Source organism: Haplochromis burtoni, unplaced genomic scaffold (genome assembly GCF_018398535.1).
Source record: "Haplochromis burtoni strain Fernald_Lab_line unplaced genomic scaffold, NCSU_Asbu1 Contig_99, whole genome shotgun sequence".
NCBI lineage: Eukaryota > Metazoa > Chordata > Actinopteri > Cichliformes > Cichlidae > Haplochromis > Haplochromis burtoni.
This window is the reverse complement of record NW_024582460.1, coordinates 1028788-1050857: the sequence shown is the minus strand read 5'-3', so window position 1 is coordinate 1050857 and position 22070 is coordinate 1028788. Positions and strand designations below refer to the sequence as shown.

At 41.5% G+C, this 22070-nt stretch overlaps 1 protein-coding gene across 1 annotated transcript; it reads right to left on the bottom strand.

The window, feature by feature from the left end:
- Positions 1-369: 369 nt before the first annotated feature.
- Positions 370-22048, bottom strand: LOC121814894 (uncharacterized protein C1orf226 homolog). Its single transcript, XM_042223014.1, has 4 exons — positions 11909-22048; positions 11083-11279; positions 10750-10874; positions 370-8470 (listed from the first exon to the last, which is right to left on the bottom strand). The coding sequence occupies exons 1-4, from the start codon at positions 11937-11939 to the stop codon at positions 7831-7833; spliced, it is 993 nt and encodes a 330-aa protein (XP_042078948.1). The 5' UTR covers positions 11940-22048; the 3' UTR covers positions 370-7830.
- Positions 22049-22070: the final 22 nt, after the last annotated feature.

Sequence of the window (22070 nt, the reverse complement as noted above, 5' to 3'; positions counted from 1 at the left end):
ACACACACACACACACACACACACACACACACACACACACACACACACACACACACACACACACAAACAAATAAAAAACTTCAATCTTTTCCCATGCTGATCAATAAACGTGATAAGAACTCTATCCTGCCAGTTGGCAGTGACTAATGGGTTGGAAAACATGTTTTCTCTTGAGGGTCGAGAGTGCTGCCCACATATGAGAAACACACAGAGGATGAGAAAACTTTTGTACGTGTTCAGCGTGATGAGATCCCAGACAAGTTTGTTCACTAACCACAAACGATCCAAGCCACACTGTGAGGACCTGGTGCGTTTGTAGGCATAAAGAAAGTCAGAGATCAATGGCTCAACACCAGATCAACACCAGAGTTAATATTCATCAGGGTGTTCTCAGGGGCCAAGCTTTGGTTGAAATACTAAACTGGTACAATGTTTTTAAAGGTACAGTGTGCAAAATCTCACCACTAGATGTCAGGAGATTGCAAATTGCAGTCAACCAATTCAAGTCCATGACTCTAACTATGGTGGCTCCTAAAGGACAAATACACAAACTGTTAGCCAGCGTTACTGAAACTGTCTGTTTTTTAAGTCTAACATAAGCTGACATTATGTTAGCAATTGTGAAAATAGATAAATGTTTTAGAACCGTGACTTCAGTTCAAGAGATAAGCCTTTAGGTGAACATGAGGGTGGAATGAGAGGAGTGGTGATGGGGGATAAAGACAGAATGAGAAAGACGCGTCATACAGCTACAAATGTTAAATGATCAAAAATTGTTTGAAAGAGTTTGTGAACTTTAAATTAAAAGTAACATATAAGTCATACTACGTGTGTGGCCATTCTCTAACCACACACATATCCACATTTAGGCAGAACATCCATCTCAGTCCATCTTAGTTACTGTATTTAAAATGCTGGGGCAATGTGGCGGCTTCCACAAACTGATACCTGCTCCCATTTACTTTTAATGGATTAATTCTAAGTTTATGAGAAAACATCAATTTGTTATGCATTAATCAATGTATATTTACAAGTAAAACATTCTGGTTTTCTATTAAGTCATCTTTAAAAAATTACTGACTGTGCCTTTAAAGCCAAGTAGCACTAAAACACCGGTCACATCATATACTATTACATAATTAACTGACTCAGTTACTGCTACCTGACTTAGAGAGGGGCAAGGGTACTTTACTTTTTTAGATCATACAGTCTGAGTGTCGATATAATGGAAAACCAGGGAATGAGCTAAATGGACTGGTAGTTACAGAAGTGATTGTTTACTCTGAGCACCTGCTCACAGCTGATTTCAAAACACCAAGACTGTGATGGCATAAAAATATTCAAATCAAGGCTTTGTGAAAGGACTTTACAAATCAGCGGGTGACATAATGCTTGCTACATCCTTTTTTTCCACTGTAAAACAAAAAGAATGAACTCCTGCTGTAGCCTCACAGGTTCAGTACTTATCATTTCCTAACTACTTTCCTTTGCGCTGCCATGATTGGTGGAGGCAGGCCGTGCGGAGGTGTGTGTGTTGGATCCAGGTGTGGACACAGGCGAGGAGACAGAACTAACTTTAACAAAAGGCGAGCCTTTATTATGGCTGATACAGGGGGCAACATAAAGCAGCACGGGCAGTGGCGAAACTAAACTAGAACCTACACTGGGAAAACTAAACTAAGAAAACTGTGACTTAACTATGACAAAGTAGGAAGACTGGCAATGACTATGAGCAGGCCCTTGTGCAGAGTGCATGATGAAACACATGAATCACTTACAGGAACATGAACTGCACAACAATCCTGAAACCCATTAACCTGACATGACATGAGGGATGTAACACAGAGGACGTGACGCTGACAAAAAGAAACACGGGACTTAAATACACTGAGGGATAACGAGGGAAATGAGACACACAAGGAGAGCACGGCTGGGAGTAATCTGACATGACAAGACCAAGGGGAAGCGAGACTCAATACATTGACATGGGACACAGACTTTCAAAGTAAAACAGGAAACATAACAGACGCAGACTTGACTAGGGAATACAGCAGACCATAGAACACAGAAACAGAAACCAAAAGACTAGAAAAGATAAACTATGACAAAATCAAAATTCAATAATGATACAAAACTCAAAACACTGGGTCGCTGACCCAGGACCGTGACATGCGCAGGTTAACTCAATACAAAGACACCCTGCCACCCCATCACTGGCTCTGGACCCCCATGTGCCACCTTATTTGAAAAATCCTAGAAAAGCTCCTGTTTAAAACTACAGTTAATAGTTGCTAAGAATATACAATAGACATTCAATGCAATGTTAATAATGAGTTGACCTTTTCCAGGATAGCTTTACTTTGTAGCCTGGGGGATTCCAGCTTCTTGAACAGAGGGTAGATATTAGTAATCTTCATAGTCAGAAGGCAGGACGATTTACACCGACTACTCCTCCTTACAAAAATGTCTCTTAGCCTACTTTTAGAAAGAATTTGGCTGTTATTGTGGCACAGCTGTGCACCCTTTCATCAGTTTGACACATACCTCTTCATCACAGGGCTGGAGTCAGTGAGCAAACTTTTCTGATGGCCTAGCAGCAAGAAGCATCTGCGAAGACACTGCTCGTTTCATCAGATAATAGAACAGCCTGTATTACATATCATATTATGGCTTCACGCTCACTATGGGATTTATTTTTGATAATCAATGTGAACATCTATTCACTTTCACAACGCTCTGAAAGGCATTCATGGAAGAGCTCATTTGTAGAAGCAGCAGCTTTGTTCTGTCTGTCCTAATTTTCTTTTCAAATCTCTCCGTGCCTTGTAGACCGGCTCATACAAATAAGGCTGTGATGGAAAGAACATACTGTGGATGTACTCATGAAGGGTCAGTCAGACCCAGCCTGTGCTTTGGAGCACAATGCGGCAAACTCACAACATAGGTGTCTATGAGGTGGACTGCACTATAGACAGTATATAAAAGATTGCCATAGCCACTGGGATATCACAGACTGGTTTTAGACTTTGTGTTGTTTTGGAGGCATAACATTATCTTTTTGGATGCAGCTATGCTGATACTAGAGCCAGAAGTGATCATAACTGGACAACACAGTTAGTAACTAATGCTAGCAAGGTTGTTTAGCATGCTGCACCAAAAAAACCAAATTAGCTACAGCTGCCTGTGTTAAGATGTCTGTCATATTTTGTATTTTAAATACATAACGGCGGTACATGTATTTCGTTACTCACCAACACTGCTACCAAGTTGCAATATGTGAAATATAAGCTCAAGCTATGCAGAGTATCTCAGCTCAATCTCAGTTTGAGTAACTACATAAAAATTTATCTTTCGAGAACAACCGCAGCATGACCTTCGTTCATACTGCTGGGGGCGCTTCCTTATACAAAACTAGCTGAGAAGCTCAGCAGGACACAGCAGAGAGAAACTTGTTGGGTCGAGAAACTGCACCCAGCTATCTCGCGCCCTAGATGATTCATTATGCATGAAGGTCTGGGTTCTTTTGTAGAAAATCAATAAGTGCATCACGTCTGAATTATTAAACAGCAACAAGACCTGCACACACGTCTGAGCCGACCGGTTGTTTACACCAGGGGTGGCCAGTGACCAGGAGTTTCACGAATTAGGACAAACACGGATGAATTAAACATCAGAGCGGTTTCCGCTCTAGAATCCCCGCCACCGCCGCGCCTCTCAGAGCGTATGATCCATCAAACAGAGTGAGGACACGCGGGGGCCCATCGACGCTGACTGATGGAACTGATAAGGATGAGAGCTCTGTGCAAGCAGTCACTGAGTGGCAGGCGTGAGCCGAAGGAAAGACAAAACACAGACTATTCCCAGAACAAATGATGAAGAAAAGGTCTTGTTAAGCTTTGAAAAAGACACAGAAGACAAAAAGTGGTTCATGATTAAGTCTATTTTCAGATTTGTTTTCTCAGAAGATTACAGCCATTGGAGGAATTATTTCCCCACTTAAAAAAAAAAAAACTACATTAGGAGGATAAAAGGCAAAAAATTATTGAATCATTTTGATTTTTCATTATAAAAAAAGAGACACAGTCACATAATTTGCAACAGTTAAAGCAGAATTGCTAAAAGGTCCCAGTCTTCTTCGGGCTTGTTTTGAAAAAGCCTCCACGTGCAGCACTCAGCTTCCTTCATTCATCATGTCTGCTGAAATCATGTCGACCAGCGTTGAAAAGACAAAAGCAAGACACGACGTCACAGACAAAGGGTGGTCATTTTCTTCCTCTCCATGTATCAGATTCTGCAGCAGCTAAATAACGCAGATTGCATCTGACTGTATATCAAAATAAATCTCTTTCCTTCATTTGTTAGAGCAACAAAGTGATTAGCATTTTCACAGAATTTTCAAAAATAGCCTTACAACATTTCCATAAAAAGTACACTGCTCCTCCTTCATCAGCAAATAAAAGAATTCAGCTTTTTAGTGTTTGAGTCCTCGTAAAGCTGCTCGTTGCATTCTCTGAACTAATGATCGCGTTGCATTGCTTTTACCTTCTGACTCAATCTGAGTGGCTGTTATCAATCCGTTCCTGCGTGTTTGTTAGATCACATCAAAGCCTCTCTGATAAGTGGTTCATCTCCGTGCTGAGAGACACTTGGCTTATCATCAACCGTCAGGCTACAAGTTACAATTTTTATTTTAGGGTGGTTTTTGTTTCATTTAGGGACCGATGAGCTCTACATAAACATGAAAAAAAAAAAAATCAGTTTTGGTCGTTACTTGACAGATTTCAGTTTTTCTGAGCCATTTAAAGTGGGCAGGGCTTCTGCTCACGTTTCATACAACAGATTTATATTCTTGGACTCTACTTCAGAGGTTTTGTAATATTTGCTGTTCAAGAAAATCCTCATTTACCTCATGCTGGTGCAGCTCATCAGGCCAAACACAAGCCCTCCCCTCACTTTATGCCACATTCCTTCTGACTGGTTGCCTCTCACAAACAGTAAGTTTGTACAGTAAGTGGGTGGGACTTAAATGACCATATTAGGGATATCTGACATCATCAGCCTTAGCTATCCCCTATAACAAACTGCTTTGGTTTAAGAAACCCATTTTAATAATGGTGGCTATATTTTCCCTGCTCATGCTGTACACCAGTGTTTGTCAGTAGTTATGTTTTTTTGTAATAGTAAATGATACTTTTTCACTCTTGCATCTACCTAAAAGGGTCAGTTTACACATTTTCTTTTTTCTTTTTCTTTTCTTTTTTTTTTTTAAAAAAAAGCTACTTTTCATTTCCACCTGTCATCTGCCACTCTCACTTCATGAGCAATGCTCTGGGTGCTGAAAACAGCAGAAAATCTCCACAGTGTCTTGCAGGTTGCTTGTTAAAGCTAATGGGACAATTATGTTTTGTGACTTGAGTGAAATAACTCTTTAATGGGAGACATCAGCTGCTTTATTGTGGTGGTAGATGGCAGTAAGACCAAGTCAGAGAGAGACAGACTGAGACAAAGCTTCCTTTATCTATTTCTCTTTAGCTCCAACATTCCTCTCATTCTGCCGGGCACGACCTGACCATGACCAACGCTGGCTGTGCCTCTGTCTCGCTGTCCTCTGGGAGCTCTTTGATATTTTTAGTGTATCCCTACAAGGACAGCAGGTCACTCACTGAGGCCACTCGCAGAAAATGGGTTCTTTTCAGTGTCTGGGCATTGGGATCTTTGTGTTCACTTTCCACAGTTCAAAAGTCCACTTTAATCCACTCGCACAGATCTGCAGAACAGATGCTCACACAGTAGTGTTATAAAAATACAGCTTTGCTTGTGCTACAATAACCATGGCAACTTGATTGTGCTACTCTTACAGTGATAAAAAAAAACCTTTCTGAGTCAGAAAGTTTCAAATGCGAACTGCTACGACAAAGGTATTAATACACAGGCTTTGGGTTCTTTTTTCCAGAGCCGATGAAGTGAAAGTAAATGAGAGAGATTCTCTTCTGCAGAAATCTTCGCTCCTGCTTTCTCACTAAAATAATGTGACAAAAAACAGCATGTCTGACTGAGCCAATCGCTTCTGTCTTTGGTCTGTCACTTAATGATCTGCTCAAATAAAAACGCACCTCTTTCATCTCTTTCTGCTGACAGCTAATTATCCTGCTCCTCCTCAGCTCAGAAACAACTTTCCAGCAGCCCTCCCTCCAAAAGCTGCCCGTCCCTCCACCCGTCTCTCTTTCGACTCTCCATCAGGATTTTGTGGAGATCACTGGAATTCGCTTTCAGTTCAGCCACAGCGGGAAGATGATTTTGGAAATCTTTATCATGTTGGTGTTTCAGTTATGGTCAAATTATGAGCCTGGATCCAAACACACAGCTCCTTCGCCTTCCAGGCAATCAAATTTTTATGGTACAAACAGTTGCTGAGTCACAACAATTCTGCAAAGATGAGTGGTTCAAAATTCCTCCACAGAGCTGTAAAAGACTCATTGCCAGTTATTGCAAACGCTTAATTGCAGTTGTTGTTGCTAAGGGTGGCCCAACCAGTTATTAGGTTTAGGGGGCGAACGCTTTTTTACACAGGGCCATGTAGGTTTGGATTCCCCCCCCCTCCCCGAGCTTGGTTCTGCCGGAGGTTACTTCCTGTTAAAAGGGAGTTTTTCCTTCTCACTCAAGTGCTTTCTCATCAGATGTCGTCTGATTGTTGGGATTTCTCTCTGTAATTGTAGGTTCTTCACCTTACAAGAAAAAGCGCATCGAGGTGACTGTTGTTGTGATTTTGCGCTATATAAATATAACTGAAACAAAAGTTTAAGTGTGTTCCAAAAATCCATTTTGGAGAAAGTTCTCTTCCAGGTTGGCTCAAGAAGGAACAGGAATCATTTCTTTAGGGTGAAGCTGAGGGTCAAAAGGCTTCGCCCTCCTGCAGTAGAAAGTGCTGCGTGACATTTCATATCGACTGAACTGAAAGGAGATTCCTCGCTAACCTTTTCCATCTTACACATTCACATCCTTTCCGCCTCTCCACCCCTCACTTCCGTCTTCTTTTCCCGAGCCTGCGCCTAACTCCTAACACTTGAGTTTTATGTTAAATGAGTCTAAATGTACATTATAGCTGCAGCAGCGTTTGTATGATTTATACCAAAAATGCAATGAAATGTCCCTTTAAATAGAGCGAAAATATCGTGGTGCTAAATACAATAGTGTTTTATCTTAATACTGATAAAATAATATAAAATTTAATGTTTGTGGTTACACTTGCCAATAACTGTCTGTAACATTTTAGCCCATTTAAAGGATATTTCATCTCACTTAAAACATTCATTGTTACATCATCATTACATTACTGAGGAAGGCATGATATGTTAGACACCTGATATACATAAGAAATACACAGTGAATAAATCAGAAGCATTAAAAAACTGCACAAAAAAGAGTCCCGCTTATTTCCTCTGTTGCTGCTCATTCATTGTCTCATGCTGGTCAGTTTTTGTTTTCATTCATTAACAAGATTCTTGAAGCGCCCAGCTGACCTCAGATCAGCCGTGTTAGAAAGCAAGGCGTAATTACCGTGACCTTTCAGCTAATCCCACATCCGGAAATCAGATTAAAAAAAGATAAAGAGCCCTCGGTTCTGGAAGTACGTGTTCTCTTTTCCTAAAGTAAAGCCCAGAGAAGATCGAGTTGAAAAATTGAAAAGTGGCAGTGAATTTTTGATTTGCAGTACTCGCTGCAGTCTGTTTGAATTACCTCCACACACATTTCTGGGATGGACACTAAGAGAAAAACTTCAAATTCTTTTTGAAATCTACTGAACTGGTTATTTGGCCGCAGCTCTGTGTGTTACTCAAACGACAGCAGGTCTGGATGGTGCTCCATGTCTTCAGTGCTCCCTCCAGTGGCTTTGCTACAGGGGGCGCCATTCCCCAGCAGGACATCCTCGCCCAGGCTGATGCGGCAGGGAGTTTTGCCCGAGCAGGGAGTGGAAGCCAGCCGCGAGTCTGGCCCCGGCGCCTTCTGCCAGATATCGCATTGTTTGGCTTTGGACTCCAGAGGGGGATCTTTATTGATGAGGTCTGGTACAGAGAGCTGGAGCTGGAGCCCGTGTTCATCCATGCCTTCATCAGAGCTTCCCACTTCTACGCCATCCTCTTCTCCACCTATCACTGTATCCACGTTGTCATTGATCTCAGCTGTCTCAGAATCAGCTCCGGGTTTCCTCTCTGCTGGGCCCGATGGCCTCTTTTCCTCCTCCTTTCCCTGTTGCTGCTCCTCCTCATTCCTTATCGCCTCCTGAGTGATGGGGGATGTCTTCTCAGGGGAGGAAGGGAAGGCGGAAGAATCCACAGGGTCGGGGGAGGAGACCACGGGGTCAGAGGAGATCATCATGTCCTGGGTCGTCTTCAGTGCTCGAGGGAGGCGCTTCTTCCCCGATGGGGGTGGAGGGTCCAGCCGAGGGAAGGAGTCAAAGGAGGTGATGTGGCTGGAATAGAAGAGAGGAATAAAGGTAGGGGGAGAAAAGGGAAAATGGAGATTAAGGGAGGCAACGAAAGACAGACAGAGAACGTTTAAGTGGTGACTACAGTTGAAACTTCTGCCATATGCTGCCACAAAGAAGAAATCGATTCCTAAACATATTTTCTGCTGATGAAGTTTAGCTGCTTGAATTGACCAGAGCTGTTCAAGCTTAAACAGCATGTTTACAGCCTCATGACTCCCCTTGGTGGTCGTCATGGCAGATCATCAGCCTGCTTCTCAGCCTATCCCCAGCATCTATCCCTCTGCATGCCTTCCTTCACTACATCCATGAATCTTCCCTGCGCTCTTCCTCTTTTCCTCCTTCCTGGCAGCTTCATCTTCAACATCCTTTGTCCAAACAATCTAAGTCTTGCCTCTCTGACTTTGTCTTCATACCGCTCGATCTTTCCTGTTCTCTCCCAACAGAAATCTTCAACTCTGCCACCTCCAGATTCAGTCTCTCTTTCAGTGGCACCCTCTATAAACCATAAATCATAGTGTAGCAGGTCTACTACCATCATGTAAACCTTCCCTTTCACTCTCACCACTATCCATCTGTCACAAATTGCCCCTGACATTTGTCTCCACCCACTCCACCCTGCCTGCACTGTTCTTCACCTCTCTCGGGCACTGTCTGTTGCTTTACAAAAACAATTTAGGCTCTGATAGATGGTTTCCTCCTTCATAACAACGTTACGTTGTGTAAAACATCCTAGAACTGCATTTGGATGCAGATAAAAGTAGATGACCTGTCACAGAGCCTACATACAGGAACAAACACTGAAGCTAGGGTTTGTAATAACTAAGGAAGCAATCCATACATAACCCATATGTAATGCTGCATTTACAATAGGCACAAACTATTCAGGCAAAGAAAAAACGCAGCAAAATGAACTTCAGATTTTGCAGTCGGTACACATTAAAACTGTGGGCGGGACTATGACTAAACATGTCAAGAAAAATTGACAGCTAATTGGCTGATGGCCCCGCTGTGCAAAATAATAGAATCCTGTCAGGGGCCGTTTGTTGCATCAAAGAACCACCAATTGTTTCATATTTTAACTGAATGAAACTTTGTCGAACAAAAGCCATCCAAAGTTTGCATGCCGCTTCAGCTGATAGAAGAATGAAACCTGGCAGGATGACTCAGACTTCAAAGCTGCTCTTGCCTACTAATAAGAACAAGCTGAGTGACGGAGGAGGAAGGCGGCTGTAGAGAAGCTACAAGAGCTTAAACCTACATTCGCTCGTGTTCGGAGCTCCTCACTGAGTTCAGTGAGCGTGTTTGCAAAAAACACTCTAAATTCTTAAGCTGTTCCAGACGACGTCAGCACGTAATCCTGTAGCTAGAGGCCAAGGCGATCACAAATTATTACTGTTGTGTGACCTTTCACTGCAGCTGACAGGTGGAGACAGTTCAATAAGCACTGCTGTGCTGTCTGTCCTCAGAAAATGCACTTTTTTGTCACAAAAACAGCATCATTAACATCAAAAACCCAAGAAAAAAACATAAACCTTGTTAAGGAGGTCAGAGGCTTTGCAGGACTTGCGTTGTCTGGGGAACAGGGGAAGGTCCTGCGCACCTCATCGCATGCATTCACGTTTCAAAAATGAGAAGTGAGTCAGCTATAAGTCTGCCGAACCAGCTGGTGGTCCAGAACAATCTTTAGATCGCTGCTAAATGAAGCTAAATCTGTTCTGGGTGCAGCGAATGGAGATAAATGGAACCTGAGCGGCTGAAAAATGACTTTTACTCGGCCAATCTTCAGGAGAACAGACGAAAAATCCTCCAAAGTACGTTTATGAGAGTACATAAACATGTCAAATCGGCATATTCAAAAAAACAAAAAATAAAATAAACCCCCTGAAACTGAAAACTTCAAAGTGAAAAACTGGCTTATTCAATTCCAGGCATCTCCCAGGCACCTCTGATGTATCATCATTAATTTAAAGCCACATTTCACAGGAAAAATCGTAAATTATTCACCTTTTCTGACCCACAGCCCAATTCTGCAGTGATAGATACGTCCTCTGCTCAGTATAGGTAATGGAATATTTTTGAATAAATTAAGATACAGTCTTTCAGTGGGTTTATTAATTAATTAGACGTGTGGAAAGGCCTCCGAGTTTCACATATTCATCCTAAAATCTTTTGACGTAGAAGCCTGTTAATTATTTGGGGGGAGCGGTTTGCTCAGTATTAAGATGAAGTATGAATGTGTGTGTGGATATGAGGGTGCATACCTGCTGGCAGCAGTCTCACTGAGTTGCTCCATGCAGCTCCAAACTGCACCAACATTCTTGTTGACCTCCGTGACCCCAATGTCTCCGAGGTTGCTGGGCTCTTTTCTTCTTAGCAAGTCATTGACCTGAAAGAAGGCGAGACGAGAAGGAGAGAAAGGTTTAACCTTTGCAGGTAGTTTTGATACAAATGTTTATCGGCTCAGCTGAAAGAATAAAAAGAGCTTAAACCTGCGTCCCTTTCAATAAGTCACACTATATGAGCTTATTTCAAAGGGTAAAAGAATACAGGACCTGCTGAGCTCAATGTCCCGTTTCTGCTTGTGTCGCACTAACCTTTGCCCCGACTGCCTTGCCCAGGTTAATGGCATTTTTCAGCCTCTGCTGTCCTCCAGAGGAGGGCGAGTCCACGCAGCTGGACCCCGGGTTGGAATTAGTCATCGCCGCGGCGCGCCGGGTCGAGGACGGCCCTGGCCTCGAGGTCTGGGGACTCTGCTGCTGCGCAATGGAGTTCTCAAACATACTTTGATCAACTGTTCACAAAAGAAAAATGGAGAGGGAAAGAGCAGAAAGGGAGAGAGAGAGGGGTAGGTGAATACACAGTAGGACTTCAAAAAAAGAGCATGTCTGCTTTTAAAAGAGCATGCTGCAAAGCTGCAGGCCTTTCAAGTCTTAGGCAATACTGGTGGGATTTTTTACTCTGGGATGCACTAACTTGGATCTTGAGAGAAAACAAAGAAATATTCCACTGAAACGAACACTTCTGATTGGTGTTTTAAAAAGTTATTTTATTTTTTTCCCCTTTCAAACTACTGGGCAAACTTTTCTAACCAAATTCATCTTTTGTAGAGTGTTTCTTCAAACATGTCACGTTCTTATGACGCGCTCTGCAGCTTTGCATTGTAACACGACGATTCAAAGGTTTTTCATGACAATGCATTTACATGGGAGGGATCTAGCTGGCAAAGCGTAGTAGATCCACTGATATCACAGAATAATACATAAAACAATACAACAACAAAATAACACCACTGCAGCAACACACGCACAAACATAGGCGGGAACGATCAAGCAGAAAAATACAGGATGAGAAAAAGCAAAAAAACTTAAACAAAACAAAAAGGCAGCTCAGGTTCAGTCCACTTAAGACAGACGATCTTACCTCTTGGAGAGAAATAGTTCTCGGAAAGCATTCAGTAAGACACAAAGTATCAGATATCAATCATTGTACTAGTCAAGCTGTTTCTGCTTAGTCATACAGTACTGCTACAAGGGGACACTTTGAGGAAGGCAACAGCTAAAGAGCACAGCTGCAGCTGTGTACGCATATCTGAAAGGTACATTGTCTTCATCAGATAAATGTGGAGAAAATATAGCTATTTGGAATCAGATGGCGTATCAAAGGGTAACCTTGACTTCTCTTGTGCACACACAAATATTTCACTTGCCATCCCAATCAGGAGATCTGCAAAAAGCCCATTAGACAAAAGGCCAGAGGAAATGTGATCTGATATTATGAATCAACTGGATACAGAAGGCATCGACTTCAAGGAGAGAGAAAGAGCTAAGTGAAGAACAGAAAAGGATACGTTTTGGTACTTTAGAGCGCGCAGAAGGCAGAGAAGAGAAGTGCAAAGAAAAGAAATGTCAAATTTGGAAGTACGATCGAAACCTTACAGATAATCTTACTATTTTGGCGCCACCTGGTGGGTAAAATCAAACCAATAAACAACAACAGTCCTCGTCTGTAAATATCTGGTGCCACAGCAGTTGTGTGTTTTTAAGAAAGTGGCAATGTTCAGCCCGTTTTCTGAAACAGCCCAAACATTTGCACAATATTAACTGCACTGATTTTCAAATATCTTTAGCATTTGCAGCAGTAAATATAAGCAAAGTGACGATGCGACCTCAGGCTTAGAAAATTAGAATATTTCAGTATTTTCTGATGTTATATATCTCAAACCTTTAATTGGTTCAACAGGCAATCAGTTAGTGGTTTATGTGATACTTAACAAAAACAATATTGCAGAAAATAATGCTCTTTAAGAGTTAGCTAATACAGTACATCAGCGAGCAAGTCATTAGCATCACTAACCATAACTCTGCACTTCCTGCCACCAAATAAGTGCTTATTATGTGTGCATCATTCTAAGTTTCTGTGTATTGGCATGACTGCAATTTATGCTTTTGTGTTCCACAAACACACTTCTTTAAATAATTCAACTAAGCATTTTTCCACAAATGACAAACAGGTTCTTGACATTGCTAACAAATGGTATACTGGCACAGATTTGCTTAATTAAAGCTGTGATGAAACTGGAGGCTAATTTATGAATCTTTCTGGAATGTTTGGCCTGCCTGCGAACATTATTCTTATCTTCTGACTGTTTGTCAAGGTAATCGAGTGATCTCTGGATCAATAGTCTCCTGTTCCATTGGCCAAAAAACATCCTTGTTGATCCCACCAGACAATGAGGCCACACACTTCTACATTACCTTGCAATGGAGAGTCAACGGAAAGACCTTGTAATGTAGTAACCCCACAGTAGCCTGTGAAGGGCACCAGGAAGAGAGGTGTTTGTGATACAGCCTTCATTGTACTCTGAAAAATGTATGTGTAAGTCTCAACGTTAAATGTTTTTGCAGGTTTCCTCTCTGCATGGTGAAAAGGTGAAACCCGCTGTTTGAAAATGAGCCAGAGTGTCACTGGCTGGCTCATTTACACACAGATGCAGTTAATCATCACTATTTATGGGCATTTCACTGCTGGACAGTCCCCGAGCCAGCTCTGAACCGCTGTTGCTTTTATGGCTCACTAAAATGAATGCAAATTCAAAGGCTTTCCATTGTGCTATGTTAAAATGCCAGCATTTCCACTGGGACTGGAGGTCAGCTCGTCCTGGCTAAATATACCATCAGTGAAACACAAAAGACTTAAAGGTTTTAAAACAAAAAGATATTTAGTCTTCATGGACATTACTGGCAATGCATTTCTAAGTGTAGTGCTGGATGAATGCATTTCCTGCCAGCAGTTTATATTAAATGGACAATGAGGACATGTGTGACCTTTCACGCATCTTCCAAAATATGCAGCTGCTTTTATTAAATATATAGACGTTCCCATCCATCTCCATGTTCAAAAAGCAATCCATCACACCAAACAAACAATTAACCTGTTTGATCCACCCAGTCAAAGCTACTGGCACTAGTCTGTACCAGACGTGGTAGTCGTTTAACATTTGATTGATGCCCAGTGTCTGTAAATTGCTGTGTCTTAAATGTTATGGAGCATCTGCCACCAGAAGGAGCATTGTTTATGAGAAAGGCCATAAATCTTTAAAGCTATGTTTTCATTATTGTTATTATTACTGTTAGTTGTTTTAAAGGCAAAAGAATGTGATTGTGGATACAACGGACAGAAAAGACAGTGTTGGTGGGGGGCTTAGGGTAGAGCCCTTATACCTCCACATTGAAAGGAACCAGTTCAAGTGGTTGCCTACTGGGTAAGGTGTTCCGATCGGGCATGTCCTACCAGGAAGAGACCCCAGGGTAGATCCAGGACACTCTGGAGAGACTCTTCTTCTTCCTTCTTCTTCCTTTTTGCACATATAATGTGCAATGTTTATAATGCATAATGCAACATACCAAACAGCAGCATTTAAATTATGATTCATTAATGAAGAAAAACAATAGACAATTTTTGTCACTGTGTATTAAACTGCCAGGAACAGTTGCCGGGAACATCACTAGTTAGAGTTAGGGTTAGGGTTGGGATCAGCAGCAATGATGACTGAAGTGATGATATGAAAATGTAGGTGACCTTATTTGAAAGGTAACCAGTTTCTAAAAAAAGATTTTTTAAAAAACCCAACATGGCAGTGTGGTTATATTTCAAACACTAGGCCTGGACGATTAACTACAATACATTGGTTAAATCCATCCCATGTTTCTTTGTGGGGCCTTGTGATACCATTTTCATTTTAAATGGAAAATAAAGTGGTGGAATGACTCTTATCTCTAAACAAATGGGATCTCTGATCACCTTCCAAAACAAGTGTCTGCTTTCATTAAATATGAATCATGTCCCACAGTCCAACATACTTACATCACAGTCCAAAAATAAGATGATTATCTATTATCTTAAGTTTAATACTACACATTGTGCTTCCTCTGGGAGTGTGACACCTAACGTAACCTTGTGTATTCAGCGTCTTAATGTACAATACCATGCCAGGCATTTTTTAGACTTGTAGTCATCATGCACTACCATCAAGAGGGACTCTGATCGTCCCAAATTCCTTGTACCGTGGGACAATGAGCCCAAACATACAGCCACAGTTATAAAAAGTGAAGAACAAGGAGTCCTGCTACAGATGCTATGATCCCCACAGAGCTCTGATCTCAACATCATGGAGCCAGTCTGGGATTGCACAAAGAGACAAGAGATTCTGAGAACCTGAATTCATAAAAGAACTGAGGGAAATTCTCAAAGATGTGCGCAAACTCTTACATTCCAAGTATTCCTGTGCTTGAAAGTAACGTTTCAACAACACTGGATCCATTTGAGTTCTATACCAAAAAAGCAACAACATTTATCCTACTTTGAAAAGAAAATATTTAAGAATTCAAAAGCAACTTAACTTAATACAGCTGTGAGACGTGCTCCCCTGGTAAAACAAAGGCTCACACAGGTAGAAATCCAGTCTGCATGATGGATTCTTTTCAAAGTTAGAAGAAAATAAGATTTGAAAAATAAACACCAACTAAACTAATGTCAGAGCAACATGTAAACAGCGCACAGACACACAGTCTCTGTATCTCTACGTCATAAAATCAAACCCTTCTGAAACCCTACACCAAAATCTGACGTGCATCTCCCAAGAAATCAAAGAAGGGCCTACAGCTATAGTGACCGGCCTATTCAGTCCTGGTGATTCTGCTTGTGCATTTCCAACTTTCTCTTCTCAGTTTTTGAATTCATCAGTGAGAGACTGACTAACGTCATCTCAATATGAGAAAAAAATGATCAATAGATGGACTCACAAATCCAATTCAATTCAACTTATATTGTGCCAAATCACAACAGTCACCTCAAGGCAGTTTATATTGTAAGGTAAAGACACTACAATAATACAGAGCAAACCCCAACAGTCAGATGATCTCCAACAAGTACTTGGCAACAGTGGGAAGCTCTTGCTATCAGTTTACACCGCATAGAAAACATGGAAGATGACTACAAGGTAATCAACACATACAGTAACACAGCAGCACGAGCATGAATGCGGGCAATGATGTCGGCCTCTTGCATTGGTTATGTCGTAGGCTCTACACAGATTCCCAGCAAAAATCTAAATTCAAAGCAACCTCCGTGAAGCCCACATTAAAAAGCAAATTCTTTTGCTTAGGTGGTTTCAATCATGGGGAGACGCAGCGGTGTGGTGGTTAGCGCCGTCTCCCTGGGTGCTCCCCACAGTCCACAGACATGCATGGGGTTAGATTAACTGGTGCAACTGACTATAGGAAGGTAAGCATGAATGGTCTACGTGTTGGCTCTGAAACAGATGTTGAGGGTGTACACTGGCACAGCGCCCTGTGACATGGACATGGATGGGCTCCAGCCCCACCGCAACCCTGAACTGAATAAATGAACAAAAAATGGATGGATGGTTTCAATAACAAATAAAAGGCACTTCCTTCATTACCAGCAAACTGGCAGATTTCAGTGAGTCCAACTTCCTCCTGACAGGACGCTCATTCACAGCAGCTTACGAGCTGTTCTGTTTGATTTGTCATTCCCTGTGTTGAGATTTACTTCCAGCCTCTTAACCGAGAATTTCATTTGGCCTCTCACGGATGGGCTTCTGTGCCTCAGCCCCTGTGTGATCTCATATAAGGTCACACAGGTGTATTTCTATCCTACAAATCTAGCCTACTGAAGCCTTAGAATTAGACAAGTAGTGCAACTTAGATGTTAAAACCACAACAATGACGCAATGTCCCAGTTTCAAACTTTTACCACTTGCTGTGGTTTCAGTGTGCAGTCTGAAAAGTGAACCACAGATTAAAAAGCACAGGCCGAATTCCACAGTTAGAATGAAGCTCGTGTGAGCCACAACGTGTTTATGTTCCAGCGCGCTCAGTGAAACATGTTAAGCTCCTGCATAATAACTAGAATAACGCACTGTCAGCATTTGCAAGTTGCATGCTTTGTAGTATTAATAGATGCTGGTGCAGAGACTTTCAGTGCCTGACGCTGAAAATGATTGGAGATAATGGCAACGCCCAACGCAGGAAGCATACAGTGGTTATAAGAACAATGAAAGAGCGACAGAGACACTCAAAGAATCCTGAACAAAAGTGTTTAAATGTAAACTTAGACACACTGAAGTCTTACAGTGTGTTGAATTAATGTGGAACCTAAGCTGCAGTGAGTGATTTCATTGTTTGAATTTATACCCGTCTGTGGAACTGTGAAACTGAGAGGTTGACAGAGGATCAAATAAATCTCACACAAAACAGTGACTGAAACACAGACACGGAGAGAATTGATTGAGTCTATACACATAGTGTCAGAGCTTTGAAAATGACAATGAACACTAGCTGCTCTTTTGGTAATGATCAAGCTAGATTCTATTACAGCTCATTACATTTTGCTTAACTGAGGCATTATCAATATACTGTGTTTATTCTAAGGAGCTTAGAAAGAAAAGCGTCTTGACTTCTTTAAGCTGCTTGAAAGAGTTTCAAGTTTCACGAGTTTCAAGCAACTTAAAGAAATCCAGACGCTTTTCTTTCTAAGCTCCTTAGACTACGATGACCTGGATGACAGAGAACCTTCACAGATACTGTGTTTAGACTCCGTATTACCAACAAACAGCTCTACTGCACTTACTGAGGTGTAGTTGCCATTCTGGGAAAGTGTGTGCCCAACCACAGTTTATATTCAAGCAATCTAATTAAAAATATGTCCTGCCCCCGTCAATCAACAGCTAAAGAAGGCCAATATCGGCTAATCATGCTGTTGTGCATGTGCACAGCAGAAGAAGACATCACCTTTAACCATGTGATGGAAGATGGAAGTCTGCTGTCCTTGTTATGGCAGTGACATTTTTAGAGTGATCGTGTTGTACAAGAAAACGTGTTTGGATTCAGCCGTTAAGCCATAATGTGGTAAAAACTGTATGCATGCATGGTAGAAATTTAACTTGCTGGGAAAAATCTTTTTAAACCTAATTTTGGAGAGAGACTTCACAAACTTTTGTAGCAGTTTTTAACTGCACAGCTGCTTTTTATACCTCAGACCTCAGACTGTTGCTGTTATGGCTCTGTACTCTGTCCTTTTATGCAGAACATCTTGTCTTTAAAGCAGCTTGTGGATAATTATTCAAGACCGTTTGCATTTTGATTCAGACTTGATCTGAAACTGTGCATGTGCAAACCCTTGATGGAGGTATGACTCAGAAAGGAGAGAGCATAAGTGCCGTAAATTGCCTCTGTGAGCTGTTTGAGACTCTGCTGCAGCTCCAGCTGCTGACTGTGTGGATGAGTGGACCAAACACTTGTCCCTTTTACCTCCTGCACTCCCCTGAAGAGACGCGGCACCATGTTTCAAATTCCTCTGCACTGAAAACTGAGATGTCTTCAGACAGAGGTTAAGAATAATCATATTCTGGAAAAAAAAAAGAAGAAGGTATAAATGTTAATCACTCCAGTTACTTTAAGTCAGAAAACTCCCACAGCCTGTTTGTTCAGTTCTGGAGGAGTGTGCACAATATTGACTTGTTTACTCCTTGTGCGCTTGCGTTTGTGTGTGTGAGTTGTCTTTTAATTACAAACACGCCTGAAGGACTCCATCTGTAATAATTATCGTTCATTAACGCTGAAATGAGGATTTTGTTTGTTTCTTCGGGAGCTGCTGTGGATTAACAGCATTATTCAGACAACAGCCAGATTAGACACAGAGACAGGGACGCGTGCAAAGTGGGAAGGGGCTATTTTTAATGTGTAATCCGACGTGTAATCCCTCCCATCCTCATGTATACCACCTAATTAAAATAGCTTTTTTGATATCCAATCAGTCCTGCACCCTGAAGAATAAGCAGGAAAGAGAGTGACGAAAGAAACAGGAGTAAAAACAGACATTTACTGAGCACCAAACAAAGGAGTCAACAAAACCAAAGAGCTCACTCCCACTCGTGTACTCGCTTTGGATGCTAAGCTGAATCCAACGTAACGCTCATGCAATCTTCTGCAATCTACAATCTTACAGTCTGACTGTAGGTCAATCTGTGTGTTTGAACAAAGGACGCCTTAAGAGAGTGGCGAGAGAGTCCACAGACAGTTCAGTGGCCGTCAAGTTAGATTAGGCTGTTCTCAAAAATGATTTGTATTCACATTTGTCTTAACTCAACTTGTGGATTTTTCCAAAGCTGCATGCTGGCAGAGCTGGAAACAGCCATGCTGTGTGCAGGTGGAATAATGATGTTAAGAATTAATGGCAGAGTGTGGGTGTTCCTGATAGCATGGTCCAGATGTACACCCACTTTCTTAACCGTTTTGCCAATTCAGGGTCGGAGGGGAGCTGGAGCCTGTCCCAGCTGTCAGTGGGCACAGTGTAAAATAAAGTTTCTTCATTTCACCTTCAAGCAAATGATGCTTTTAGAGCTAAAATAAGTACTAAATAATTGACTATCACATTAAAAACAATGTGTTTATAGGGACTGTTTGGTTTATCATCTACAAATTTTGCTCACTAGAAAGCATCACTGGGGTGATGCTGGGCCTCAAGGACCAGCCTGCAGGACACTGGTCCTTGAGGCCTGGAGTTGGACACCCCGGCCACAAGCCAATCAATCAATCGCCACTGATTCCCATTTAACACTTTGAGGCTTTAAAATGTCAAAGCCAGTGGGTGATGTCATGAGTGTACTTTGGTTGGTGAGTAATAGGTTAATCAAACATACATTATAGATAAAGTTAATTACTTGGCTTCTCATGTGCTTTTGTTACTGAATGCACTTAATACATTGAAAAGCTTTTACCTCGCTTTGCTGTAATAGGACCTGCTGTTTTCTGAACTGCAACATCACTTTTTAAAAGCAGCGCATTTTGTCAATACCTTTTAAGAAAAGCACATGATTTGGCTCAGGAAGATTGTACTTGTTATAGTCTTAGCAGGAATCAGGTAATAGCAGCATTTGGGAACAGCAGAGGTATTTGCTATGTGCTGGTAACCTTTACACCAGTGGGAAAAAAGTAGCTTTCAAGTGCACTCACACCTCAGCTTTGAGAAATGTTTATTCGAGCATTGAACTTCACTTCCTCACTCCTACTTCCTCTGTAAAACAAATGTCCCTACATAGTCTGTATCTACAGCACCATGTTTAATCACTCATATTCAATCAGTCACTCACCTATCTGGTGTTTAATCAAGGTGTAATTGCCTCTGACGCTTAATAGCACCTCAGCTCCTTAAATCTTGATTAAAGCTTTTGTCTCTGTGGTAATGTCCATTTTTCCACGCACATCTTCTATCTTAATAAGTAGTAATGCTGAATTATGATGTGATTATTGAGTACAGTTTTTATTATGTGGTACTGGTAATTGGCCAAATCAGTTTTCGGTGGCCTCCCAGGGAGCTCCCTGTGAGCTTGTAATCATCCCAGCTTGGCTTTGGCATCACCAATCAAAGTGGCAAACTCCCTGCTTTGTTCTTAGCTGAGGGTAACCCACTTCTGTCAGAGACAGCACACACAGAAACACAGACACACAGCGACACACAAACTCAGAGCCTTTTCTCCTCTTCACTGTGAGAATTTGACCGAAGCCCCCAATGTTAACATGGAAGAAAAAATTTACCAAAAATTAAAACATTTTAACTGCTTTCCAACAAGAGTAAAGGCCTGTCCAAATATGAAGAAATCTGCTTGTTGCCCATTGCACTGACACTAACATTCCAGGCTCTGTTGGAAAGACACGCTCTTGTATATTTCACACCCTGACATGTGTCAGCCCACAGTATCCTTTACGGTCGGCTTCTTCTTTGCATGATAGATCTTTAACCCATCGCGCAAATCTGTGGATGGCACGGTGAACTGCATTCACAGACAGTGATTTCTAGAAGTGTTACTGAGCCCGTGTAATGATATATGACAGAATGAGCTCTGTTTTTGTTCACTGTTTCCTGAAAGCTTAAACATCAGAGGCATCCAATACTGATTTTCAGCCTTGTCCCTTGCACACAGCCATTTCTCCAGATTCTCAGAATCTTTTAATGGAATTTTGTACTCTAGATAATGACACCAAAATCTTCACAATATTATGTTGAGGACCATTATTCTGAAATATCTGGAATAATTTGTAGATGCAGATGAACCTCTGCTCTTTTTATACCCAGTCACATTACTGACCTGTTGCCAATTAACGTAACTATTTACAAAATGTTCTTTCAGCTCTTTAATGTAATACTGCTTTTCCAGCTCTTTGCTGCTTCTAGTCCCACGTTTTGAAGACATCTTCATGTTCTCAGTTTAAACATTTGATATGTTTTCTTTGTTCTACTGTGAATAAAACATGAGAGACTAGCAAGTCAACCTTTTTTGGAATTTTGATTGAAAAATCAGTAGTGCTCAGTGAGAGATGAGAGAAGCAGACAAAGCTGCATCCCAGTGAGCTGCTGTGAATATGCAAAGAGATGCGTGCAGGGCTGAAAGGATGTGTGAACTGAAACACTCTCACTTGAACACTAAACATACTAATCTTCAGGCCAGACAGGGTCATTATCGCTGATGTATTAAATTAGAGCTCTCGCTTGGCTACATTAACATATGAGAAAAGTATTAGTACAAGAGAGGCCAATCACGTATGCAAATTCAAAGCAAGGGGGAAAAAATCTGCTAAGGAAACGGAAAAAGGTAGAGCCGCTTATCAATTTATGACTAGGTGTCAGTTTAACATGAATGATTAAAGCGAGGGGGCGCTGGTAAAAGTCTGCTTTTGATGATGAGGGGGCAAATGCAGGAGAGGATTAATGGAAGAAGTTTCTGATTGTTCAGACTGAACTCTCACTGACTGCTCTCAGGCTGCTTTGAGTCTTTTTCTACTTTTTCACTTCCATTGTAAATATTCTTATACAACAGTGTTATCTTGCTGCTTTCTCACGAGATCAAAAAGTCTGCTATTGTACCTTTAAATAAAATAAATGCACCCGATTTTAAATTGGGGACCACTCCTTCAAGGCTTTTTTGTCTTGCAGTTTTCAGCACTAAAGCTACATCGACCACAGACAGTTGAAGTGAAAAACACTGACACTGATATATATATAT

Coding starts and splice junctions, on each gene's coding strand:
- LOC121814894 (XM_042223014.1), bottom strand. CDS start 11,939: ATGCTTTCCGAGAACTATTTCTCTCCAAGAG. Junction 11,280..11,908: donor GAACTATTTCTCTCCAAGAG/GTAAGATCGTCT, acceptor TTTTGTGAACAG/TTGATCAAAGTATGTTTGAG. Junction 10,875..11,082: donor GCAAGGCAGTCGGGGCAAAG/GTTAGTGCGACA, acceptor GCCTTCTTTCAG/GTCAATGACTTGCTAAGAAG.